The sequence below is a fragment of the Tachysurus fulvidraco genome, chromosome 13 (assembly GCF_022655615.1).
Source record: "Tachysurus fulvidraco isolate hzauxx_2018 chromosome 13, HZAU_PFXX_2.0, whole genome shotgun sequence".
Lineage (NCBI taxonomy): Eukaryota > Metazoa > Chordata > Actinopteri > Siluriformes > Bagridae > Tachysurus > Tachysurus fulvidraco.
Genome location: NC_062530.1, coordinates 26,845,462 through 26,873,044, shown reverse-complemented (window position 1 = coordinate 26,873,044; position 27,583 = coordinate 26,845,462). Strand labels below are relative to the sequence as shown.

At 40.1% G+C, this 27,583-nt stretch overlaps 2 protein-coding genes across 7 annotated transcripts in view; both read right to left on the bottom strand.

Annotated features, from left to right (window-relative positions):
* Window positions 1-2,369: 2,369 nt before the first annotated feature.
* Window positions 2,370-5,911, bottom strand: arpp19a (cAMP-regulated phosphoprotein 19a). Its single transcript, XM_027171165.2, has 3 exons — window positions 5,736-5,911; window positions 4,440-4,562; window positions 2,370-3,275 (listed from the first exon to the last, which is right to left on the bottom strand). The coding sequence occupies exons 1-3, from the start codon at window positions 5,787-5,789 to the stop codon at window positions 3,102-3,104; spliced, it is 351 nt and encodes a 116-aa protein (XP_027026966.1). The 5' UTR covers window positions 5,790-5,911; the 3' UTR covers window positions 2,370-3,101.
* A 1,686-nt stretch (window positions 5,912-7,597) lies between these two features.
* The window catches only part of LOC113658585 (NLR family CARD domain-containing protein 3-like), a 46,455-nt gene continuing 26,469 nt past the window's right edge, over window positions 7,598-27,583 (bottom strand). For 2 of the 6 annotated variants that reach the window (XM_027171106.2, XM_027171105.2), the window contains exons 2-13: window positions 22,039-22,138; window positions 21,802-21,871; window positions 20,834-20,938; window positions 20,633-20,740; window positions 20,049-20,153; window positions 19,861-19,912; window positions 16,822-16,894; window positions 14,827-16,627; window positions 13,903-14,076; window positions 13,533-13,706; window positions 13,215-13,385; window positions 7,598-10,252 (exon numbers count right to left, since the gene is read on the bottom strand). In XM_027171106.2, the coding sequence (XP_027026907.2) occupies window positions 10,234-10,252; window positions 13,215-13,385; window positions 13,533-13,706; window positions 13,903-14,076; window positions 14,827-16,627; window positions 16,822-16,894; window positions 19,861-19,912; window positions 20,049-20,153; window positions 20,633-20,740; window positions 20,834-20,938; window positions 21,802-21,827 (2,808 nt within the window). In that variant the 5' untranslated portion in view covers window positions 21,828-21,871; window positions 22,039-22,138 and the 3' untranslated portion in view covers window positions 7,598-10,233. Of the gene's footprint in view, window positions 10,253-13,214; window positions 13,386-13,532; window positions 13,707-13,902; window positions 14,077-14,826; window positions 16,628-16,821; window positions 16,895-19,860; window positions 19,913-20,048; window positions 20,154-20,632; window positions 20,741-20,833; window positions 20,939-21,801; window positions 21,872-22,038; window positions 22,139-27,583 lie in introns of those variants that run through there. The other 4 variants (XM_047822163.1, XM_047822167.1, XM_047822164.1 and 1 more) reach the window with 4 other exon arrangements.

Sequence of the window (27,583 nt, the reverse complement as noted above, 5' to 3'; positions counted from 1 at the left end):
GCACATTTCAAAATTGCACGTCTACACACAAATTGTATATATTGTATACTTCCATTGCACATTTCTCACACTTGCAAATTGTACATACAATTTATTGCCTATATTGGATATGTATATGTAAACTGCACATTTCACACCTGTAAATGTGTACATACAATTTCTTCTACACTGTCATTCTGTTACACTGTGGAGCTTCTGGCACTAAAACTAATTCCTCCGCATGTGTAAACATACCCGGTAATAAAGCTGATTCTGATTCTGATCCTGATTCTGATTCGCATATCGTGACGTCACTGACTGGGTCTTCACCCCGTGCCTTCGGGGGCATCATCGCAAACCTCATTTTGATGCTGGACAGTTTTTCCAGAATTTCGTGCCAAGTTAAAGCGGTGTCGGGCTGTTTGAATGCATTTATGTATTATGGCGCCCGAACCCGTTAATATTATTTTACTGTTTTTTATTAGTTGTTTGAAGAGTAAAAAAAAAGTTCGGTCTTAACGCAAATAAAAAAAAACTGACTTAAATAAAAAAAACACACAAAAAAAAAAACACAAACAAACAAAAAAATTGAGTCGGTCCTAAATTGACAGGTCGGTCGGGTTACAGCAAACAAGAATATTTTTAAGGATGGCCTAAATGTATTTGTAATAAGTTGGCATATTATACTGGTATGTACTGTGATAAAGAAATACTACGATTATTATTATTATTATTATTATTTGCATACGAATTTAAATATTACCTTGTATTTTTTTTTTATTATTATCAACGGTCATAAATGCTTTAGTGTGCACTGATTTTCCGTAAACAGGCAGACAGACAGTCAGAGAGACAGAGGCAGACAAACAGACAGACAAACAGAGACAGTCAGACAGAGAGACATACAGAGACAGACAAACAGAGAGACAGACAGAGAGACATACAGAGACAGACAAACAGAGAGACAGACAGAGACCGACAAACACAGAGACAGACAGAGAGACAGTCAGAGAGACAGATCTGGAGGTTATGAGGTGCTCAGTGTTAGTGTGTGTGTGTTAGGGGATGTGAGTCTGAATGTTCTCTGATGTTGAACTTTAGTTGTTGTTCTCAGACATGTTTTGTGTCCTCTGCCCTTATTCACACTGTCACTTGGTTATAAATAATAACAATAATAATAAGCAGAAAAAATAAGTACAAAAATAAGCAGAACTGAATAAAAGTAAAGTAAAAAAATCATAACCCAGGAGAGAATAAATAAATAAATAAATAAATTGCTAAATACAAACATATTAAATATTGTATTTAATGTTAAATACAAATATATACAAAATCGTGTAAATCGATATTTAATCAGGAGTAAATGTGTACAGTTTATAACAATAAGTTAAACGTGTTTGTTTTCGTTAACAGAAGATTCCTCATGTGTTCAGATCGCCAACACGACGTTTTCTCGTTTTGCTCTTTACTGGAGCAACACAATCCTCCAGTTCATTACGCTTCACCAGTTTATTTTTCTAACACGTTTTCTGAAACCACTTAGTGAGCTGAAATTAATATTTTACAGTTTACTGTTATGTTGTCTTTATGTCTCACACTTCAGCTAGCATTGCTAAGTTAGCCGTTTCCATGGTGAACAGCAGGATCTGAGCATGCATGGTTGTTTGCACTGTCTTCTGAAGCTAGCATTGTGTAGCTCGCTTTACTGTATAAAAAAACTAACGTTTATATACAACGAGCAACATATACATCACATTTATTCATCGTATACCATCACTAACGTCGACTGACTCTGTGTTCAGCATCTCTGTACACGAGACACTAAATAAACACGTTAGATTAAATGATTGACATCTGTGTCCTGTCTTCTTTTTTCTCTTATTCCTCTTACTTTACAGCGGCATGTCATTTCCTTTCATTAAAGAACAAATCATCCATTTTATTTGTGTGTAGTTACGTTTAATGTTTAACGCGAGTTTCCGGGTTCTCGAATCCGTTCTAGCAGTTGCGTTAAACCGCCATCCCTTCGTTAGCTTCTTTTATTCACGAGGTTAACGAGACAAAAACAAAGAAAGAGAACCTGATAAATGTCCTGAGAATAAAGTTACAGCTTCATGTGTTACGAAGCACTGACACTTGAGACTCCTTCCAGAAACATCTTACAGATCGACAAGTAGCTGGTCTGCTGTAGGAAGATCCCTGTTAACAAGCAGTTACGATGACATTCGAGTCTATAAATATAAACCTGTGATTTGAGTCTTTGTTGAAAACTAATCAACACCTTCAGACCAACCAGAAGCTAGAAGTCAGCGGTGTTGTGGTATAACGTGATTATTAATACGCACATCTTTAAACACAATAATAAAAACATGAAAGATGGAAAAAAGGCACAGGTTTGCAAAACTATTTTATTTACAAATCGAATGGCACATAAGTGACTGCGGTGGACACACACATGCCCGGATGTAGTTGTAGTGTTTTGCTTCGTAAACCCGTGAGAAGCCTCTCGGTCTGAAGCCTGTGGAGCGCCGGTCTGCAGCACGTTGACCGTCAGCCTTCAGGTTCACGATTGCTGCTTTACAACCGTAACATGATTAAGGCTTTTCTTTTGGGTCGGAGGCGACGAGCCGACGGCAGCCGCGTGTGATTAACGTGACCGGCGTCGGCGGTGTGGTCCGGTCGGGCGTGTAAAGCTCAAATGTTAACAGGGAAACAGCTCAAGAACATTACTGTTATCGTTATTAGAGGTCGTATTCGATGGTGAGTCGTTCGAGCACGCTACTGCGCTTAATGTGTAATCTTCGGGAATGGTGCGATTAGGACATAAAACCTTTCTAAAAACCCGTGGTCTCGTCTCTCACAAGCAAATATGTACACGTTCCGTCTACTACTCCTACAGCACAGAGAAATCTTCATACAGGCGTGTTTTTTATATTTATATATATATCCCACACTACCCATAATCCAACGCTGGCACCTGCACGGCTCTATTTTCAGTGTATATTATACATTGGAGGTAAAAAGGGAGCGTAAAAGATGAAAGACAAAACGAGGGATGGTGTGTTAATGAGGAAAACATGAGGGAGAAGAGCGAGCTGTTGGTTTGGTGGAGATGGTGGAGATCAGCCTGCGAGCTTGCTGGCCACCAGTGAGGTTTTCCTCTGCGGCAGATCCTGAGGCGTGGGAATGTGATCGCCGGTGATTTCCGCCTTCTCCGTCTGCGCCGAGGGGAGCTGCTTATTCTTGTTGGTTTTCGCCTTCGCCATGTTGTAGTCGCCCGAGTCAAAGTACTTTTGCTGGAGAGAAAGAGGAAGAGGAGAAATGTGAGATAAAGGTGGCAGATCATCTCACGTCACCTGTCGATTACACCATCACCAACGTTGAGGAGGAATAACGTGCACTCGCAAAGTAACAGACAGTCAGAGCTAGGCGTATTTCCCACAATGCTTTTCTCCAAGTGTTTTTGTGGTACCAGCCTGCTGTTATACAACAAGCTGTCGGTACAGAAAATGAACCCAGTAATAATAAAAAATGTTTAAATAGGTCTGGTGTTAAAAAGCACACTACAGGGTTTTAGAGTACGGCTTGTGAGCTGCAGAAAGATTTTAATAACATAACATCTGTGTGCTTTAATAAAAAATACAGAGAAACACACACACACACAGAAAGTGTAATAAACTCAAATATAAAAACACAAACACACGGAGAGAAAGTGTAATAAACTCAAATATAAAAACACAAACACACGGAGAGAAAGTGTAATAAACTCAAATATAAAACACACACACACACACACACACACACGCACACACACACACACACACACACACACACACACACACACACACACACTTATTTAAAGCCAAACCAAAATGCCAACAACCACGTCCTGCAGTGGAACATCTGATTTCATACCTTCATTTTTACAGGAAGCTGTTTGAGAACGACTCAAAAACACACACACACACCCGAGTAGAGACAAAAATAAACATACAGAGAGTGAGAGAGAAGTGCTGTGTAAGTGTGTGTGTAAGAAAGAGAGACAGAGATAGAGACAAAGAGACCGAAACACAGAGAGAGAGAGAGTGAGACAGAGAGAGAGAGTCACACAGAGAAAGAGACCGAGAGACAGAGGCAGACCGACAGAGGGACAGAGAGAGAGAGAGAAAGTGTGAGTGAGAGAAGACAGAGACACACAGAGAGACAGATACACAGAGAGACAGATACACAGAGAGACAGACACACAGAGAGACAGACACACAGAGAGACAGACACACAGAGAGACAGACACACAGAGAGACAGACACACAGAGAGACAGACACACAGAGAGACAGACACACAGAGAGACAGACACACAGAGAGACAGACACACAGAGAGACAGACACACAGAGAGACAGACACACAGAGAGACAGTGTGAGTGAGTAGAGAGAGACAGAGAGAGAGAGAGAGATCCTCACTCCTTTCTGCAGTCGTTTCCGGAGCAGGTCCGAGCCTCCGGCTTTGGCTGGCAGGTTCGGATATCTGGCCTTCAGTTTGGCTTCTTCTGCTCTCTCTGGACAAATCACCTCACTGTCCATTTCCTGTTACACAACACACCTCATCAGACACACACACACACACACTCCTGCTGCTGTATTACACACCCTTTCCTACTGAAGTCTCCCAGAGTTTATAACCTGACAAAAAGCACGAGTTTCTTCACGAGTTCTGACTAAACGCAGTAACGTTGTGGCACTGAGTCTGTGTAAGGGGCAGAACACTGATTACTGTTCAACCACAACACGACTCACTGATGTTTATCTTTCAGCATTAGCAGGAAATCTGCGCGGGAGTTCAACACACAACATTATATTATTAGATAAAAAAGCCAAACGACTCAATGTGCGACGAAAGATTCATATTAGAGACAAATTACGTGGGAAAACTTACATTTTATCGCTATCAGGATAACACGAGCTAACGGCCTAGCTTAGCTAGCGAGGCTAATCTGGCTAAATCAGATTGATACACAACTTGACAGCTGGTTAGATAATTATGTATTACACAAAACAACACTTATTTAATACAACAACACGGCAGATATATAAAGAAAACAATACGTGCTGCTTTCAGTACAAAAACAAGTTCGCTTTTTCAAAGGAGCTAAAACGTAGCCAGCTAGCTTTAGCATGACAGCTAACGCGGCTACTTATCAATTAGGTTTATTTTATCTTTTTAGTGTAAAGCTATATGATGTCCATAGTACGTTTAGGATCAACAGTATCAACAATACCGAAGATAAAACACACGAAATCGACTATTATTAGCAATTTATTCGCTAAAACAGCCGTTTGCTAAACACCGGCTGTGTCCCAAATGTGCCGGATGTCGCACATTAGGGTCCCTACGTAGGGCGCGGAAGCCGCTACTTCACACACTACCTAGTGCACTTTACATGGAGACCGGCGCCATTTTGGATCGGGCCTGGCTACAAGTTTAGCTGACATTTAGCTAGCATAACAACACGAATAGCTAGAATTCGCAATGAACAATATTCAAACAAATGTCCTGTTCAGGGTTTGGACATCAATGTGCTCGCATTGTACATTTTAAAAATAAAAACGTGACCATTTTGGAGGTTTAATATTAAATATAATATCGAGTATCTCACTGCTGGTCAAGCTACACTAGCTAGCTAGCTAGCTAATAGCATCAATGCTACACGTATATATTCCCCTTAATGCTTTTCTTTTCCAACACAAAAGTAAACTTACCTTTTGCTCCTCGGTCGTTTCCATCGCCTTCGTGTCATCGACTTCTTCTGACATGATGGTGTTTTTTTATTTATTTCTATTTAATTACAACACAAGTCAAAACAACGCCACGGCTCCGTACAGTGACATTAACGAACGTTACTTTCCGCCCATTGAAATGAACCACCAGATTCAAAAAAAGAGCCGATTCTCTGATTCTATCTTAATAAAGCAAGGGAGCCGACTCTTTAGATCTTGAGTCGGTTCCAAACAGAGAAATTTATTCTCAGACATTATTCACAGAATATTCTGCTATTAGGCAATCCGTGTATTTGTATAATATTAATATTTGTATAATAAACATTTTTATAGTATATTTCTTAAAGCTGCTTTGAGACAATGTCCATTGTTAAAATCGCAATACAAATAAAATGGAATTAAATTGAAAAAAAAAAAACGAATTAAATATTTGTTTTTTTTTCTACTGTATGTATGCCCCTGGTAAAACATAATTATTAAAAAAAAATAACATTTATTTTATTTGTTTATTTTTATTCCTTTATCTTCATTTTCTTCTTAATATTATTACTATATTGTCCTTTAGCAGAACTTTTTCTATATTTTCTGGTGATCACAATATAAATTCATTCATTTTCTACCGCTTATCCAAACTTCTCGGGTCACGGGGAGCCTGTGCCTATCTCAGGCGTCATCGGGCATCGAGGCAGGATACACCCTGGACGGAGTGCCAACCCATCACAGGGCACACACACACTCTCATTCACTCACACACACACACACTATGAACAATTTTCCAGAGATGCCAATCAACCTACCATGCATGTCTTTGGACCGGGGGAGGAAACCGGAGTACCCAGAGGAAACCCCCGAGGCACGGGGAGAACATGCAAACTCCACACACACAAGGCAGAGGAGGGAATTGAACCCCCAACCCTGGAGGTGTGAGGCGAACGTGCTAACCACTAAGGCACCATGCCCCCCCATATAAATTGTAGTATCCAAATTTATAATTACAGATGCAAAATTTTTTTCACAATGGTTGGCCTAATGGTTAGAGAGTCTGATTCGTAACCCAAAGGTTGTGGGTTCGAGTCTCGGGCCGGCCACGACTGAGGTGCTCTTGAGCAAGGCACCAAACCCCCCAACTGCTCCCTGGGCGGCGCAGCATAAATGGCTGCCCACTGCTCCGGGTGTGTGTTCACTGTTGTGTGTGTGCACTTTGGATGGGTTAAATGCAGAGAACAAATTCTGAGTATGGGTCACCGTACTTGGCCGTATGTCACATCATTTTATCACATCACTTTTAAGATCAGTTCTTGAGCCTATTTTTATAATTTTTATATTATTTTATACATTTTTATTTATTTATAGCAGTTATTTAATAAGATGAAAAAACAACAACAAATGCCCTAATTTTTCACCATTTACATATTTTTTTTTTACATATTTATTTATTGTTATCCGGTGCTGCCGGTTTTAAATCAAAATAGTGTTGAGGAAGAAGAATCGAGTCTAGTATTTTAGTTCATTTTAGATCCATGAGTCAAGACACACATGCATGCACATACAGAATGACTCACTCACACTCACTCACACATGGTGGTGACTACTCATTCATGATGATTCATAATATTGTGTTTCTGTAGAAACACACACACACACACACACACACACACACACATACACATACACACACACACACACACACACACACACACAAAAGAGATAAACATAATAATGCAGTGTTAATGTGCAGAGAAAACTGAGGTGTGTTAGAGCAGGTGAAACAGTGTGTACAACATCGCCTCAAACACAGTTTAAAGGAACCTGGTTATGTTCTCAAGAATTAGAAACTGAAGGCATGAAGCAAAATGAAATTTATTGAAAAAATGCACAGTGATTGGATCTAAACGTAATTGATTTCGTTGAGCTTTAGATGAAATGCATTACCTAATTCAGTCATGTTGCTCCATGATCTTTGTCTTTCATGCATGTGTGAGCAAATCATGTGCACTTTAGTTACTAATGAACAGCTCAAAACAGTAATATACATTTACACCATGCGACAGACTCTTATCCTGAATGACGTACATAAGTGGTTAAATCTCTATCATTGGATACATTAACTCTGGTTCACTAGGTTACATAATAAAGATACCACGAGTCTAAAACATTTTTCAACGTTACAATGAAAAAGTAAATTTTAACAATTTATAAATACAAAAGATAGGGAAAAAAGTGCTAGTTGATATGTTTCCTGAATAAGTCAGTCTTGAACGCCGTTTGAAAATAGCCAGTGATAATAACAGTAATAACAGTAATAATATTCATCTACTAAAGCATATGCTAGTTAAAGTGATACTGTAACAACAAAGTTGGGAAGATCTGTACAGAGCCGATTTTACAGAACACAAAGTACATCACATGACACACCGAATAACACGTAGTTATACATCACAGGAGAATACATCTGTACATAATAGTCAGTATCTCACATTAGGAATGACTGTATGCCATTTCGATTTTAATGAAAAGGACAAGTGAAAATCATTTTCATCAAAATTGAATTAAATCTGTTTTGTAATAATGTGATACATGCTAATACCAATACTAATAAACTTTTAGCCTTACATGAGGTACCAACCCTGTTCACTGACCCATGTTTTGAAGCCCACCACTTAGTTCCCAATATCAATGGCAACAACATTGTTGAGCTTACGTACACACCTTTGAATGCACTATCCAATAGAGGTCTGGTCGAAAGGTCTAGCCTCAGACACTAGCACCTTAGGAGAGGTGCAGTGCACTTATTATGCGTTGGCTGAAGCAAGGGACTATGAGAAAGTCAAGGCTAAGGTTCTCTCCCAGTGTGGACTGTCTTCACCCATCGCTGCTGGTGGATTTCATAAGTGGTCCTTTACACTGACGAATTGGAGGATTGGAATATTTTTATTTTACTTGTATAGCACTTTTAACAATATCCATTGTTAAAAGTTCTATACAAAATAAAATATAATTGAATTGACTCATTATACGGAACTGTGATTTGCCTAATCTGGGGCTTCCCAAAGAGGGGTTACTGCACAGTTTCTTGCCCAGGCATATTTACATTTACAGCATTTGACAGACGCCCTTATAGAGCGACGTACATAACTGCTTAAATCTCTAACACTGACTACATTAATGCTGGTTCACTAGGTTACATACTTAAGATACCATGAGTTTAAAACATTGTTCAAAGTTACAATGAAAAAAATTCATTTTTTTTAATGCAAAAGATAAGGAAAGAAGTGCTAGTTGAAGTGTTTCCTGAATAAGTGAAAATAACCAGTGACTCGGCTGTCCGGACCTCTAGGGGAAGTTCATTTCACCACCTAGGTGCCAGAACAGAGAAGAGTCTTGTAGTATACTTGCCTCTTACCCTGAGAGATGGTGGAACCAGTCGAGCAGTGCTGGTAGATCGGAGGTTGCGGGGTGCAGTGCGAGGAATGATGAGGGCTTTGAGGTAAGAGGGAGCTGGTCCATTTTTGCTTTGTAGGCCAGCATCAGTGTTTTGAATCTGATGCGTGCAGCTACCGGAAGCCAGTGGAGGGATCGCAGCAGTGTGGTGGTGTGGAGAACTTTGGCAGGTTGAAAACAAGCCGTGCAGCTGCATTTTGGATCATTTGCAGAGGACGAATTGCGTTTATAGGTAGACCTGCCAGCAGTGTGTTACAGTAATCCAGTCTAGAAATGACAAGAGACTGAACAAGTACCTGGGCAGTCTGTGTGGACAAAAATGGCTGAATCCGTCTAATGTCGTAATATGCTTTTTCTATTTTAGACCGACCTCAGGAATCTGACCAACCAGGAGCATCTGGCCAAAATCAGCCCCAGTTTTCTACCCAGCCTGAGGCTTCTCCCATGGTAGAGCTATAAAACTCAGTTTTCTGCACATCTTCAGCTATCTAACCCCCCATGAGCTTCTGCCTAACCTGGGAATTCAGCAAGAGGCAGACTCAGACTTCTGCACAGGAACGGGCATCTAACCAATCACTAACTCCTGTCCAATGTCAGACCTCTGCACCTCCTCAGGCATCAGACTGGCAATGAACATCTACTCAACCACTTGCTTCTGACCAACCAAGAGCTTGTAATCATCCTCAGGCATCTACCCAACTTCAATCATCTGCCTAACCATGGACTTTTGACCACCACAACAACCCAAGCAGAGGGCCAGCATAGGACTTTAGCAAGTGGGAGATTTTAGCCCACTATAGATCTGGTTTCACCTGGATGTTTTTTAGTACTTGCTTTTAATGACTATATTTTTTAGCTTCATTTTGATTTTGAAAGTATTATATTGACCTGGAAGCTAAGAATAAACACCACTCAAACATTCAAGTTGCTTGATTAGTGAAATCAGTAAAAACAGTCCAGAAAGCAAGTGTGTCAGGAAGGATGATGGACAGCTAAGAAAGCGTGAGTGTGTTGTCTCCACAAGGCTTTTTACACCAGGTCAGGTCAGATCCGGGAGACTGTAAGATAAATAGAGAGAATTATTAGATATTCATATGAAATATAATCATGTATGTATACGCTCAGCACTGCCAAATTCTGGATTGTAGTTTTCTGTAATAGCCCTAACAATAGGGAAACTGAAAAAAAAATCACAGGCATCCATGCTATTCTGTTACATGTGATGATGGGCCATTCAACCCCATCACAACCAGCAGATTGCATTTCCCCATAATCTGAACTGATTCCTCGATTCTGAGAGATGCTAAGATGCTGTGACCCTGAAGTACAATTTTGCACCAAGAACCTCACCGCACGGTTCACATTAACCACCATTCCATCATCCACAAAAGGTCATAAACATAGCTTATTTTGCCTACTCCACATGTACAATTGTTTATGTTCTGCCTTGCACTGATTCTCAACAACAAAGAGGTGAAGAATTGGACATGAACAAAAAAAAATCCTAAAAGACCTAGGAAAAAAAAACAATTCCAGCACCTTCTCGAGTCCATTCTCTGGCAGCAGGAGGTCAAACAAGTTGGCCCAAGGGCTACATGTTAATAGCACCACTAATAAACTCTTAATCCTCAATGAGGCACTAACCCTGCTTACTGACCCATTTTGTGAAGCCCACCACTTAGTTCCCAATATCAATGGCAACAACATTGTTGAGTTTACTGTATGTACACACCTCTGAATGCACTATCCAAGAGAAGTCTGGTCAAAAGGTCTAGCCTCAGACACTAGCAACTTAGGAGAGCTGTAGTGCACTTATTATGTGTTGGCTGAAGCAAGGGACTATGAGAAAGTCAAGGCTAAGATTCTCTCCCAGTATGGACAGTCTTCACCGCTGCTGGTGGATTTCATAAGTGATCCTTTAAACTGACAAACACTCAACACCACAAAATGTACACCCTAATATACAAAGCAAAGTGGTGGCCCATCCAAAATACCTGATGGGTGACCAACAAGTGGTGGAGAACCATAGAGACCAGTTCCTCAGGGTGTTGGCCCAAGCAATTTTTACTGATGCAATTTGGCAACATGGGAGGGGGAATAGGCCAAAAGAGAGATGTATTCCACAAAAAGCCTTGACTTGACTTGAGCACTCAGTGGTGGGAAAATTCCTAGTTGCCTGTGTCCGCAGAGAGGAGTGGGAAGCTGAAAGTTACTGCCTGGCCTACCTTTACCTCTTCCTGTCGGAAGAGATTGCCTTGCTCCATGCTAAAAATTGCCTGAAACAATGTGGATGGTGGTAAATTTTAGACGGTGGTTCTCCAACAACATCCTCCTATCTATGTATAGGCAGGACACTTGGGAGAGTAACTTCATTGGAAATGGAAATAGACATAGAGCACATATACTGTAAGTGGGCCAAGATTTTCCAGGCTCCAATTTCTCAAATATTGACACAATAATGGAGGTGGGCCACTAACAAGCAAGTCACCTCATGGGCCAAAACACACTGAAAAAAGTCCACAGTGCTGAGTAACTTCTCCCCCAGATCACCCACTTAACACTCCTGCTGCCCATCATTGGGTCTTCTGATTGAAAAAGGATAACAATAGACCCTGTAGGAGTGCTGTTGATGTTAGCATGTGGACATTTACATTTCTGGCATTTAGCAGACACCCTTACCCAGAGTGACTTACAATTTATACAGTTAAGGGCCTTGCTAAGGGACCAAGCAGTGTCAGCTTGGTGGACCTGGGATTCAAACTCATGACCTTCCAGTCAGTAGTCCGACACTTTAACTACTAGTCTACCACATCCCTGGACATGAGTATATCATGGTGATTTTGGACTATGCTACCCATTAACCTGCGGAAGGCCATGTCTTGGTCCATCACCTGGGAACTCATGATGCTATCCAGTCAGGTCAAGATCTTCAAAGATCTACTGACAGACCAAGGTATGTATTTTATGTCTAAATTAATGGTGGTTTTATGTCGGCTGTTTCAAGTAAAACAAATGAAGACAAACATGTACCCCCCCGAAACAGACCAACCAGTGAAGCATTTTAACTAGACAGTGGTACAGTTGGTTGATGATGAAGGAAGAAACTGGGACCTTTGTCTGTCCTCTTTACAGTCCAGGAAGCCTCTGCAGAGTTCTCCGTATTTGAATCGATCTTTGGAAAGAGGCCCAGAGTATTGCTGGATCTAGAAATTGAATCCTAATCCTTATGTTCCATGGTCAACAGCTACGGTACCACAGTCAGAAGCTTGGACAGTTCCTTGCCAGACCAAGGAACACATGTTTCTATGTGGGCGGTGCTACACCTTTACCTGTTCTATGTTCCCACCATCTCATCTGTTCCTTGTTTACCTTAATTGGATGCCTGTTGTTTTTTGTTTGTTTTGGTGAGTCATTGTTGTTCGTATCTGTTAACGGTGTTGGCATGTGTAAGCCATAATATGTTGCAATGTCAAGATTATGTTTTGTTTCTTATTTAGAGATTCCATGTCGTAGTTATGTCTAGGTTTTATCTTATATGTAAGTTGTTGTTTTTTTGTTTCGCTAATAAAACGGTGTATGCACTGGAATCTTGCATTTGGGTCTGATTCGCTACTGTAGGAGGTCGAGTTTACGGCGGCATACGTCCACAAACATTACAACCACACTGACTACATTAATCCAGCAGAGAGTCTACAAGTGTCCAGCATAGCCTTGTGATTTCCAGCCTAGCTACTGAGTGTTCTCACAGATTCCCCATGCAAACTGGCAAAACCCATATGGTTTTCTGTATGGTAAAGTTCAGTAAAGGCCATGGAGGAAACTGTTTATAGCTGCAGTAATAAAAGAAAACAGCAACTAAGTAGGTTTGTGAACATTCAGGAACATTCAATGTAACAAAAAAAGGTTGAAAGTATGAACTATCCATAAATATAAAAAGAATTGGTGGTGTGGAAAAAAAATCATCATTATCAATACATTGTTTGGGAAATATTTTTGTAGCTGTTAATGTCAGTAACTCACTCCAACTTCTCCAGTGTGTACTTTTTATCGTTCTTTATATCAGTTAGCAGTTTCACTCCCTTGTCTCCTAAATCATTACTGCTGACATTGAGCTCTTCCAGGTATGAATTTGACCTCAGAGCTCCAGCAAGAGCGACACAGCCTTCCAGTGTAATGTTACAGTCACGTAACCTGCAGGAGAAAAAGACGAAGCTCAAGTGCCTGTTGCAGTATTTATCAACATATAAATATATTTTATTTTCTATATTTTATTCATGTTCCTAATGAAAGTACACAATGTTTGTTTTGAGTTGTTACATGAAAATGTGATGTTCTCACCTTAGTATCTCTAATTTACAATGTGGGCTTTTCAGGCCATCTGAGAGCTGCTTCACTCCTGAATCCTGCAGACTATTGTGGCTGAGACACAGCTCTTTCAGATGCGTTATGTTGGATTGGAAAACTAAAGCAAGAACTGCACAACTTTTCTCTGTGAGCTTGCAATTTCCAAGTCTGAGGAGAAATAAAAGAGGAATCTTACAACATAGTAGGAAAAAATTAACTCCCTGGCCGAGTCACATTCCTCACAGATCAACATAGTTAACAATTGGGTTTGCAAATCATTCTGCCCACCTACCTTCTCCAATAGTGTCAGTACATTTGGTCAGTTATTGCTTAATTTGATTTACAGAAGATTTATGGCTCTCACCGTAGGATCTCTAATTTACACTGTGGACTCTTCAACCCATCAGCAAGCAGTTTGACTCCTGAATCCTGCAGATTATTATTACTCAGGTCCAGCTCTCTCAGACATGAAGAGACTGAGCTGAGGACTTTTACCAGATCTTTACAACTTCTCTTTGTAAGATTACTATCACACAGCCTGTAACAAAAAAGTTAAACATACACCTGTAAGTAGTTAGACTTAACCTTAAACTTATATAAAACTTGATTGAAGACATTTTAAAATGATGAACAGTGCTATTAGTGCTTGGCTCCTTAAAGGTGCGGTGCATGATGTTTGAAAAATGCTTCAGAAAACTGAGTTGGGCCGACTAACAAAACAAACGTGTGGCCATTTAGCATAAAGGGGCGTATCTTGTCAATATGTGGTGGAGAGTGTGTTCAATGCACATGTCTGACATTAGCCAAAAGCGACTGAAAAATTGACATGGTGGATACCCGCTGTTACCTCTGCCTCGGGTTCTAGGTGTTAAAAGTCGTTTTCCTCGCGAAACGTAGCTAAACCTTTCAAGGTACAACACACAGTACTACAAAAACACATTTGTATTACCATAGTATTACTCATTGTGTTCATTTATCAATAAAAATATCCCCTCGGCCAGCTGCCAGAGAAGGTTCTGCCTTAATAGTTGCCTGGGTTATGTATGTATGTGTGGGGCGGAGCTATAAAAACAGGGGTGACAACCATTTGGGTTAGGAGCGTGTTTGTTTTGGTGATTTAAAATGTAAAGATTAGGTTTCAAACACCGTGCACCCCACCTATAAGAAGGATAAGATTTAACCAGTCTACTGAAACTGAAAGGTATAGTGGTCAGTTTGGACTAACTTGCTATGTGTCTTATTTGAATGGACTTAATAAGTTAAACACTTGTCATGAAGTCACACTTACAGAGCTTTTCTGGATACTGTAACCACTTGGTGGAGTTTTTTGAAACACTCATCCGATGCTTCATACTTCTGTAGGTTGAACTCTTCTAGCTTATTTTCTGAGTTCAGCAACAAGAAAACCAGAGCTGACCACTGAACTGGAGAAAGTTTGACGCCTTGGAGGCAATTATTTGCTGTGCCACTCAAAAAGGCTTGAACTTCCTGTACCAAAGCCTGGGCATTCAGTTCGTTCAGACAATGGAAGAGATTGATGGTTTTCTTTGGTGAATATATTTGATTCGTTCTAATCTTCTCCTTGATGTATGTGGTTATTTCCTTGTTTGTGACTGCAGCATCTTTGCTCAGAGAGCTGCGTCCTGTCTCTGTCAGTAGGCACCGGAAGAGAATCGAATTGGACTCCAGTGAGAGACCCATGAGGAAGCGAAGGAAAAGGTCCAGGTGTCCATTCTTACTCTGTAAGGCCTTGTCTACTGCTGTCTTTAGAAGGTCTATAAGTGTTGCTTTGCTGGAGAGACCAAAGATTTCAGGGGTTTGTTGTTTTGAGAGATTTCCATTGACACATGAGAGAAATACATACATAGCTGCAAGATGCTCCTGAACACTCAGATGCACAAAGCTGTACACTTTCCCCAGCTGTGAAGTGACTTCCTCAATAAAGATCTGAGTGCAAACCCCTGAGTACACCGTGGCCTCTTGGACATCAATCCCACACTCAATGATGTCGTCAACATAAAAGATCAGGTTTCCTTTCTCCAGCTGCTGGAACGCCAGCTTTCCCAAGTTAAATACAATGTCTGCAATCTGTTCAGGATTCATTTCACATTTTTTGTACTTTTGGGATCCGCGTTTGATCTGTAAGATCAGGAAATGTGTGAACATTTGAGTCAGGGTCTTTGGGATCTCTACACGTTCTGCTTCACTGAACATTCCCTCAAGAACAGTCGCTGAAATCCAGCAGAAGAGTGGGATGTGGCACATAATATGAAGACTCCGAGTTGACTTTAGGTGTGAGATTATTTTATTAGCCAGGCTTTGATCTCTGATCCTTTTCAGGAAGTACTCATCTTTCTGAGGGTCATTGAAGCCTCGTACCTCTGTTACTCTGTCAATATAAACAGCAGGAATCTGACTGGATGCTGCTGGTCGAGATGTTATCCAGAGAAATGCAGATGGAATCAGATTCCTGTTAATAAGGTTTGTTAACAGAGCTTCTATTCTAGCTGATTCTGTTGGATCAGTCAACATTTTACTGCTTATGAAATCAGGAGAAAAACGAGACTCATCCAGTCCATCAAAGATGAACAAGATTTTGTAACGATGAAAGTCTATTTTATGTTCTTTGGTTTCTGGGAAATAAAAGTGGAGAAGCTCCAACAAACTGAGATGTTCTTGTTTCTTAAAATTCAACTCCCTGAAGTTAAATGGAAAAATAAAGTCCAAATCCTGATTAGCTTTTCCTTCAGCCCAGTCCAGGACAAACTTCTGAACAGAAACTGTTTTCCCAATTCCAGCAATGCCTTCTGTTAGCACAGCTCTGATGGGTTTCTCATCTCCAGGTAAGGCTTTAAATATGTCATTACAATTGATGGACTCCTCAGTTAGTCTCCTATGTGAATTTTCAACACGTCTGATCTCATGTTCCTTATTGATGTGTCCAAACCCAGAATCTGATGTGATGTAGAGTTCTGTGTAAATCTCATTTAGAAGTCTTGAATTTACATACACTGAGATTCCTTCATTAATCATCTGAAATTTGTTCTGTAGTTTGGTTTTGAAGTTTTGTTTCCATGTAGGGTCCAGTTCTGAAAAAACAAAATAAAACAAAAAACAAAGAAAGCAATAAAACATTTCCATTCTGCTAATATTTTAGAATTACTGTGTTTAATTTTAGAGTTCAATTAATTTAGAATATTTTATACTTGAAAAAAGAAAATTACATCTATGAAATGTTTAAAGTTCTGTTTTTTTTGTCCATGCATAATATTCTGAACCTCACCTCTGCTACTGCTCTTATGTTCCTTCTCCCTCTTCACTCTAATATTGCCTCCTGGATATTTTCTGGTCGAATCCTAAAGAGAAATACTTAATCAAATATCCAAATGAATCAAATAAACTAATGGATTGATAAGTGACAGACTAATAAAGATGTAAATATGATGTGATATTTTGTGAGAACTCAGTGAGAATATTCTGATATCTAGAGCAAAATTAATTTACATTTACAGCATGTGACAGACGCCCTTATCCAGATCGACGTACATAAGTATTTAAATCTCTATCATTGGATACATTAATGCTGGCTCGCTAGGTTACATACTTAAGATACCATGAGTTTAAAACATTGTATAAGGTTACAGTGAAAAAGTGTCAAAGGTTGTATTTTTAACAAAAAATGGACAGATAGGGAAAGTAGTGCTAGTTGAAGTTTTTCCTGAATAAGTATGCCTTCAACCGCCACTTGAAAATAGCCAGTGACTCAGCTGTAGTCTTGTAGTATACCTGCTTCTTACCCTGAGAGATGGTGGAACCAGTCGAGCAGTGCTGGTAGATCTGAGGGTGCGGGGTGCGAGGGAGCTAGTCCATTTTTGGCTTTGAGGTAAGAAGGAGCTAGTCTATTTTTTCGAATTGTGTTCATAGGTAGACCTGCCAGCAGTGCGTTGCACTAATCCAGTCTTGAAATGACAAGAGACTGAACAAGTACCTGAGCAGTCTGTGTGGACAAAAATGGCCGAATCCTTCTAATGTTGTAGAGAAGAAACCGACATGAGCGAGCCACATTAGCAACATGAGAGTAAAAGGACAGTTGATTGTCCATGGTTACCCCAAGGTTGTGAGTTGTGGCTGAAGGGGAGATCAAAACGTTGTGTAGGGATATAGCAAGGTCATGACCTGGGAATGAATCACTTGGGATGAACAGCAGTTCAGTTTTGCTAGGATTGAGCTTTAACTGATGAGCAGTCATCCATGATGATATTTCTGCCAGACATGCTGAGATCCAGTCAGAAGCTGTGGCATCTGAGGGTGGGAAAGAGTAGATAAGTTGTGTATCATCAGCATAGCAGTGGAAAGAGAACCCATGTGATGAAATAACTTCACCAAGAGAGTGAGTTTTTGCCTTTGAGGTAAGAAGGAGCTAGTCCATTTTTGGCTTTGAGGTAAGAAGGAGCTAGTCCATTTTTGGCTTTGAGGTAAGAAGGAGCTAGTCTATTTTTTCGAATTGTGTTCATAGGTAGACCTGCCAGCAGTGCGTTGCACTAATCCAGTCTTGAAATGACAAGAGACTGAACAAGTACCTGAGCAGTCTGTGTGGACAAAAACATCTGTGGGGAGATCAAAACGTTGTGTAGGGATATAGCAAGGTCATGACCTGGGAATGAATCACCTGGGATGAACAGCAGTTCAGTTTTGCTAGGATTGAGCTTTAACTGATGAGCAGTCATCCATGATGATATTTCTGCCAGACATGCTGAAATCTGATCAGAAGCTGTGGCATCTGAGGGTGGGAAAGAGAAGATAAGTTGTGTACAGTATCATCAGCATAGCAGTGGTAAGAGAACCCATTTGAGGAAATAACTTCACCAAGAGAGTGAAGGGAAAAAAGAAGAGGACCAAGTACTGAGCCCTGTGGGATGCCAGTGGAGAGTCTGCGTGGAGCAGATGTCACTCCCTTCCATGTTACCTGATATGAGCATCCTACCAGGTAGGAAGCGAACCATTCCCAAGCTGATCCGCAAATCCCAAGACTCCTGAAGGTGGACAAGAAAGTCTTGTGGTTGACTGTATCAAACGCTAATGAAAGGTCAAGGAGGATAAGGACGGACAACAGTTTGGCTGATCTAGCAACATGCAGTTTCTCAGAGACATCCAAAAAGGCTGTCTCTGTGGAATGAGCTGCTTTAAAGCCAGACTGGTTGGGATCTTGGAGGTTGTTCTGAGAGACAGACAGAAAGTTGTCCAATGGGCAGGTGGTAGGATTGCAAGACTAGATGAGTTGTAAAATCTCTTCTGCTGCTATAGTTGACAAATGAGACAATGAGGGAGTCCTTGATAGAAGGAAGTCTTGGCAGAAGTCACATCTGAGGAGAACTTGGCCAGGAGTGTTCGGTAAGAATCAAGATCTACATCAAATTGTGATTTCTTCCACTTTCTCTCTGATGATCTTCGATTGTTGCGCAGCACATCTGAAAGCCAAGGAGCAAAACAAGAAGCTTTCTTGGGTTTAGTGGACATAGGGCAGAGAAGGTCGATAGTTGAGGAGAGAGATGAGAGGAAAGTATCAGTAACTGAGTCCAAGGTTAGTGAGGAAAAAGACTCAGGATCAGGAAGAGAAGAAAGAGTGCCAGAAGCTACAGAAGAAGGGGAGACAGAGTGAAGGTTGCGGCGGGTAAGAGCATTGCCTCCTTTGTGTGTGGGGATGTATCTGTTGAGTATCAGGGCAAATGAGTCGAGAAGAGTCAGGAGGGAAGAAGATTGAAGCTTGTCAGAGGGGAGGTTGAAATACACTTACAAAAAAAAGGTTAAATCTAACACAATAAAAAGGGTTTCTTCCTTATGATGGAGTTTTTGAAGGATCTTTGTCAAACCCTATAATAAAGTGTACACCTGAAACTCTAAATGGTTGATAGAACCCTACAAACCCTTTTCTAAGAGTCTCAAGACACCAGTTCCTTTTGTCCATCACAAGAGACACAAAGATCTTACTCTACCTAAGACATGAGTGAAGAACCCGTGACAAGCCCAAAGGAGGTCCATGACGAATTGTGACACATTACAACATCATCTACTTGTCTGAAGAAAGGTCACCTGGAGTGTGGCATTCGACAGAGCGTCCCGTTCCTTTCTTAGGCAACCGGAGTACATACAGTACGTAACCTGGTGTAGTTCTCAGTAATCCGGTTGATACATTATACAAGGATTAAAATGAGCTAAAGCCAAAACATGTATCAAGATCTAGACACGTTAGAGCAAGCTTGGACCACAGCAGGAAATAGAACCTAAATTCTCACACATGTAAAAATATACTGTAAATACATACCTGGATTTGAGTTAACTTCCCCACTGGAGGATTGGAAATGCCAGGTTTGTCTCTTTAATTAAAGACAACAATAAGATAATGAGACAAATACTCTAATGTAATCGTCTGTACTCATATAAATATTGTATTGTTGTCCAGTTTAAAAAGCTTTAGAGAGAACCTAAAATTGTCCAAGAGACGTTACTTACTTTTCTCCCTCTGTCTGTTGAAAAGCTATGGGTAAACCCATTGACTGCTCACTCTTCATAGACACACAGCTGGGCTCAGGTGGGACACATCTGGCTTTCACATGTCTATTTAAAGCATTATATATTGTAAGTGGGTATTTCTGTTTTTCCACAATACTTTCAGTGTGTTGCAAAAAGAGAGAACTGTCACAGGCTTCCTCTCTGTGTTATAGTTCCCATGGCTGTAAGTTGTTTTGTTTGGCTTACTTGCAAAACTCATTAAAAAAAATGAGTTAGGAAATGTAATTTAGTTATGAAACGGCAAAGGAAGTGTTGGTGATTATTGCTACTCAAAGTCTCATCATCACGCTGGCTTCCTGACTCCAGTCAGTTTTCTTGCCTCTGCTCTGGCCTTAGCAACAGACTTTTATTAAAAAACTGGACTTTACCAATTTAGAATGTTGGCTTTTGCATTCATTTTGGTATCAATACAGCAGAGTTTGGAAAATTCACTTGTGTTACATCATATCTTAACAGAATGATTTAAATTAAATATGAACAAGGGCTACGTTAGTATTGAAAATTGTTCATGAGACATTCCTTACTTTGTCCTTTTAGACCTTTGTGTCGGTTCAAACGGCTCGTCCACTGATGTCCTCTTCTTAGATAGAGCTCTGGTTTCAGGTGTACCAGGCCTCTTTTTTTGAATCAGACTAAAAACATAAACCAGTTAACAGACTTCTTATCTTCTTAGTAAAGTGGAGTGTAATATAAGTGTATGAAATTCATCATGTGACATTGCCTACCTTTCTTTCTCTGCCTGTTGAAAAGCTATTGGTAAACCCATTGACTGGTCACTCTTCATAGACACACAGCTGGGCTCAGGTGAGACAGATCTGTCTTTCTGATATCTAATTAAAACAACATGTATTGTAAGAATATGCTTCAGTTTATGAATATCAGAAACGGAGAATTGTTACACACATTTTCATTGCATTGTTTATCTCATGGCTAAGTACCATGTGCTAATAACTTGTTATTAATTTAATCTTAATTACTTTTTTGTTTGCCTGTCGTGCTCTGCATGCCATGGACTTTGCCATAGACTTTAATTATTTGATTGATATTAAACACACAATATAGAAGACTATGTGATATTGTTGTAGTGATGAATCTCATTAAAGGTGGGGTGCACAATGTTTGAAAAATTCTTCAGAAAACTGAGTCAGGCCGACTAACAAAACAAACGTGTAGCCAATGAGCAGAAAGGGGCGTGAGATTGAAACATTGACATGTCGGATACCTTCCATTACCTCTGCCTCAGGTTCTAGGTGTTGACCGTCGTCTTCCAAATGAAACGGAGCTAAACCTTTCACAGTACAACACACAGTACTACAAACACACATTTGTATTACCATAGTATTACTCATTGTGTTCATTTATTGATAAAAATATACTCTCGGCCCGCTGCCCCAGCAGGTCCCCCCATAATAGTGGCCTGGGTTATGTATGTGCGGGGGGGAGCTATCAAAACAGGGGTGACACCCATTTGGTTTAGGGGTGTGTTCGTTTTGGTGATTTCAAATGTCAACATTGGCTTTCAAACATCATGCACCCCACCTTTAATCTTAATAGTTTCACTCTCTCACCACCTACAAAACCTGAGACAAGATCTTGTTTCTTAGATAAAGTCCAGTAAGCCGTTCTTCTTCTTGGGCTCAGACCAACATGAGCAGACAGCCAAAAAAGATAAATAAATAATTAAAGTTCTCACCTTTTATCTTTACCAGATGAACTCATTTTCAGGATGTTGTGTTTTTTTGACTTCAATGATAAATGCAGACCTGCAATCACACATACAATCGTATTTCTTAATGAGCCAGTGAGGTGTGGTGAGTCATAGTTACAATTCTGACTTCCAATTTTAAGGGGCCCAGTGCACAACACACTGAGAGACAAACGGAATTTGAACCACAATCTTTGTACAACACGAGAGTAAATTGCACATTACCTGTGTGTTTGTAAGTTTTGTGATCCTTTCGGGTACAGGGGAGGTAGCGTATGGGGGATGCAGCCACAAGCCTGCGACCACACAGATTCACATCTCTCTTCTGTAATTGAACAGGAAAAACACAAATACTATAAAATGACTATAAAATAATCACAGTAATACAGAAATGTAATTTATAGCATAGATCAGTGGATAAAAGTTAATCGTTATTTCATTTTATGATTATTTCTCTTTTACTTTTACTCTACATCTGTAGCTTCTGGCACTCTTTCTTCCCTTCCTGATCTCCAGTCTTTTTCCTCAATACCCTTGGACTCAGATACTTTCCTGTCATCTCTTTCATCAACTATGGACTTCCTCTGCCCTATGTTCACTAAACCCAAGAAAACTTCTTGTTCTGCTCCTTGGCTTTCAGATGTGCTGCGCAACAATCGAAGAGAGCTAAGATCATCAGAGAGAAAGTGGAAGAAAAAACTTGATGCAGATCTTGATTTTTACAGAACACTTCTTGTCAAGTTCTCCTCAGGTGTGACTTTTGCCAAGACTTGAAAAAAAGCTTGAAACTTCCTCACATGACCCTCGGAAATTCCACAACATCATCTCTTCTCTGCTCAACCCCCGGCTCCACCTTCTTCATCCTCCCTGACTGCAGAAGACTTTGCTTCTTTCTACCAGGAGAAGATTGAGGAAATCTGCCGGACCTTCACTTCAGCCCCGACTGCACTTACATCTCAGAGTATGCATTCCCCTACACCTTTGTTGTCACATTTCTCAACTGTGGCAGCAGAAGAGATTTTACAACTCATCCAGTCGGCAAATCCTACCACCTGCCCATTGGATCCGCTCCCTACCACTATGCTCCAGACAATCTCGCAAGACCTTTTGCCATTCATTTCCACTATCGTCAATAGATCCATAGCATCTGGTCAGGTACCAACTACTTTCAAGAGAGCAAGGGTTATTCCCATCCTAAACATACCTGCTCTAGATCCATCAGACATCAGTAACCACAGACCGGTATCACTTCTCTCATTTTTTCCAAAAATTCTTGAACGCATTGTCTATAATCAACTGTCTGTCTATCTCTCACAGAACAACCTCCAAGACCCCAACCAGTCTGGCTTTAAAGCAGCTCACTCTACAGAGACAGCCCTTTTGGATGTCTCTGAGAAACTACATGCTGCCAGATCAGCCAAACTGTCATCCATCCTTATCCTCCTTGACCTTTCAGCAGCGTTTGATACAGTCAACCACAAGACTCTCTTATCCACCCTCAAGAGTCTTGGGATTTGCGGATCAGCTTGGGAATGGTTTGCTCCCTACCTGGAAGGATGCTCATATCAGGTAACATGGAGGGGAGTGACATCTGCTCTACGCAGACTCTCCACTGGCGTCCCACAGGGCTCAGTACTTGGTCCTCTTCTTTTCTCCCTGTATACTCACTCTCTTGGTGAAGTTATTTCATCACATGGGTTCTCTTTCCACTGCTATGCTGATGATACACAACTTATCTTCTCTTTCCCACCCTCAGATGCCACAGCTTCTGACTAGATCTCAGCATGTCTGGCAGAAATTTCATCATGGATGACTGCTCATCAGTTAAAGCTCAATACTAGAAAAACTGAACTGCTGTTCATCCCAGGTGATTCATCCCCAGGTCACGATCTTGCTATATCCTTGCACAACGAGCTGATCTCCCCTTCAGCCACAGCCTGCAACCTTGGGGTAACCATGGACAATCAACTGTCCTTTTCCTCTTATGTTGCTAATGTGGCTCGCTCATGTCGGTTTCTTCTCTACAACATGAGAAGGATTCGGCCATTTTTGTCCACACAGACTGCTCAGGTACTTGTTCAGTCTCTTGTCATTTCTAGACTGGATTAGTGCAATGCACTGCTGGCAGGTCTACCTTTGAACGCAATCCGTCCTCTGCAAATGATCCAAAATGCAGCTGACCGGCTTGTTTTCCACCTGCCAAAGTTCTCGCATACCACCCCACTGGCTTCTGGTAGCTGCACGCATTATATTCAAAACACTGATGCTGGCCTACAAAGCCAAAAATGGACCAGCTCCCTCTTACCTCAAAGCCCTCATCATTCCTTGCACTGCACCCCGCAACCTCCGATCTACCAGCACTGCTCGACTGGTTCCACCATCTCTCTAGGTAAGAGGCAAGTATACTACAAGACTCTTCTCTGTTCAGGCACCAAGGTGGTGGAATGAACTTCCCCTAGAGGTTACGGACAGCTGAGTCACTGGCTATTTTCAAGCGACGATTGAAGGCCTACTTATTCAGGAAAAACCTCAACTAGCACTTCTTTCCCTATCTTTCCATTTTTGTTAAAAATACAACCTCTGACACTTTTTCATTGTAACCTTAAACAATGTTTTAAACTCATGCTATCTTAAGTATGTAACCTAATGAGCCAGCTTTAATCTATCCAATGATAGAGATTTAAATACTTATGTACGTCGCTCTGGATGAGGGCGTATGCCAAATGCTGTAAATGTAAATGTAATTAAACATTCCAAGTACACATTTCAGCTCCTGAACATTGCGTGGTGGTGAGAGCTCATGGACTGCTCTGACATTCTCAGGATCCTATTTATTTCCTCCACATTACATTTGGCATGGCAGAGTCCTTCTCTTTTCTTGTTCTGCTCAGTTTGTTATTTTCCATGTTTAGTTTGCTCTGTCATGTTCCTGATTTTCCCTGTCTGAGTTTTTCATTTTGTTAATAAATCGTCTTTCTGTTATTCCTGTGCCTGAGCCTGGTTTTATCCCTGATGACACCTGTTTCCTGACAAACATATCTTTTCCTTTTCACAGCCTTATTCAGTTTTTTCAGATCCACACAGATGCAAAACCCTTCATTCTGTTTTGGTACTAGAACCATGGGTAGATACAAGCCCCTTTTTGCAAACCCAAACAGAGAGGATGGTGGTCTGGCCAGCCGAGAGGGGTAATCCGGTAATAAAATCCACGCCAATGTGAGACCACGGTCGTCAAGGGACAGAAAGAGGACAGAGGAACCCAGCAAGTGGAGTATGAGGACTCTTGTGTTGGGCACAAGCGGTCCATGCCCCTCCAACCAGTGATGCCACTCCTCAAGGGCAAGCTACTGGCTGTCCCTAATGGCATAGTTCCATTCTGCCGGGGTGAGACGGTGAGAGAAGAAAGCACAAGTGTGCACCCTGCTGTCCTTGGATGACCTCTGAGAGAGAACAGCTCCTACTGCCTGATTAAAAGCATCCACTTCAACGATAAACTGGCGGACTGGATTATGTAGAGTCAATATGGGGGCAGAGGTGAAAGCCAGCTCAGCCTCGGAGTTCCAGGTAAAGGTCTGAAGTGTGGAGGTGAGCCGATGAAGAGGGGCGGCTACCGTGCTGAAGCCACTGGTAAAAGTTAGCAAACCCTAATAACCTCTAAAGCTCTTTGCGCGACCCAGTAGGTGGTCACTCACTGACCGCCGTAATACAAACCAGATCCATCTAAATGCTGCCACCCGGACACAAAAATGCAGAACTCCCAATCAGATAGATTTTTTTAATATAGAAAAAGACAATGTTTCGTTTCAGTACCAGAGGATAATCCACCAAAAAAGTTAGTCACAGGGCTAAACAGAAATAACAGGCCAAACTAAATATTCCCCAATATAATACAGTCACAGGACTCCACAGAAATAACTGACCTGTCAGAAAAATCCAGGAACCAGTACAAATATCCAAGAACACAATTGAATAATCCAACAAATAGTCTCTAGTCCACGGAAGCCAAAAAACCCCCAAAAAATTAACGCAACAAAGATCTCCGCATGTAGGACTGATATCTGGAATGAGAGGTAATTTAAAAAAAGAGTCTCTGCTGTGACCATAATACATATGGTCACAATAATAGCAACAGAAATCTAATTCTTTTTGTGTAATTTGCAGAAGAAATAAATACTTTATTGAGTTCCTTTATGACTACTAAATTTATATTTGAGATGATTGGAATTGTATATGCCATCCTTCTGAAGATTGCTATCCACAAAGAACATTAAAAGGCACATATAAAGAATTTAATAATTTATGTATACATCTGGACTGTTGTGATATATGGAGACAAAAAAAAAAATCCAGTTCCCTTGGAATAATAATGATTTATCCAGGAGATCCAGGATAGACTTTTGACTTATATATTATGATTTAGCAAGCAAGTTGAAGATACAAAAATAGAACCCTCAATCTTTTCAGATCCTAATATGATCTCTATAAGGTTAAACATTGGTTGCCCCTCAATTAAATAAAACTCAAACTATTGGAAGCTATATAATACAGAGAAGAAGCCATTAACGTCATTAATGAACATTGGATGAAAGCTAGGGAAGAAAGAATTTATTATTAAATATTGGGAATACACTAAATTTCAGATTTGTAATATGCCTTTTAATATGGTAATTAAAAGGTCTAAGGAATTATCAAAGCTAAAAAGAATTAGACAAAAAAAGAATTATTAAAGAAATTTATGAAAATGATAATCAATGATGATCCGTGCCATCAGCTTGCCGATGATACGGCTATTTTCTTAGAAAATTAAATGCAGGTAAAAAAAATTATAGAGTGTCTAGATGTTTTTTCCAGAGTTCCAGGACTTTATCTCAATATTAAAAATGTACACTTTTCCCAAAAAAGACAATGTCCATTTAACAGAATATAAAGGTGTTCCAATTATGGATGAAGTCACATATTTGGAAATTAAGATTTGTAAAAACCAATCAGATAGAGTACGATCTAACTTCCAAACTATTAATTGAAAAATTAAAAATAAATTTGATATGTCTCTCATGAGAGATTTATCACTCAATGGAAGGGTCCTTCTTTCTAAGATTGAAGGTTTATCTCATTTAGTTTATCTTGCAAAACTATTGGATGTCCCCAAAATATTTACAAAAAAAATTGATTATATCTTGTTTCATTTTCTTTGGAAAAATAAGACTCATTATTTAAATAAAAATATTTTATGTAACTCTTATAATCAAGGGGACTTGAATTTACTTGATTTTCAGTCCTTTAATATAAACTGAACGTTATATTTCCTTTCAAAGATAATGAGTTTTTTCTAAAATGTGATTTTGATATAAATAAACTCCCTTTTCAGTTATCGGATTTTCATAGACAGTCTCTCTCTTGTACTGCTTCGTATCTACAAACATAATTTTTCTCCCCACAGGCATTTAATCTGAAATAATCAATATGTAAAATACACAAATGAATCAATACAATAACTGGGTTTAAAATAATAGATTGAAATTTATTTCAAAACTGCTAAACGATAAAGGTTCATTTAGTGACATATTCTGAGTTTCTTAAAACATTTAATATCCCAGTTTCTACACAAGAATATAGCAGTGTATTTGATGCGGTTCCTGCTGGTTTTCTGAGATTATTGCAAACTAATATGGAATCTGATAAGAAACTAACATTTATTAACCCTTCTGCAGACCACGGGTCAATCTGACCCGGCTGGAAAGTTTAGTGTGTCATAACTTGGGTTTCCTTC

What these genes read in the sequence shown, in the direction of transcription:
- arpp19a (XM_027171165.2), bottom strand. Translation starts at nt 5,789, where the DNA reads ATGTCAGAAGAAGTCGATGACACGAAGGCGATGGAAACGACCGAGGAG. An exon ending in AAACGACCGAGGAGCAAAAG is followed by an intron (nt 4,563 to 5,735) that starts GTAAGTTTACTT and finishes GTTGTGTAACAG; the next exon opens with GAAATGGACAGTGAGGTGAT. An exon ending in GGAAACGACTGCAGAAAGGA is followed by an intron (nt 3,276 to 4,439) that starts GTGAGGATCTCT and finishes CTTTCTCTCCAG; the next exon opens with CAAAAGTACTTTGACTCGGG.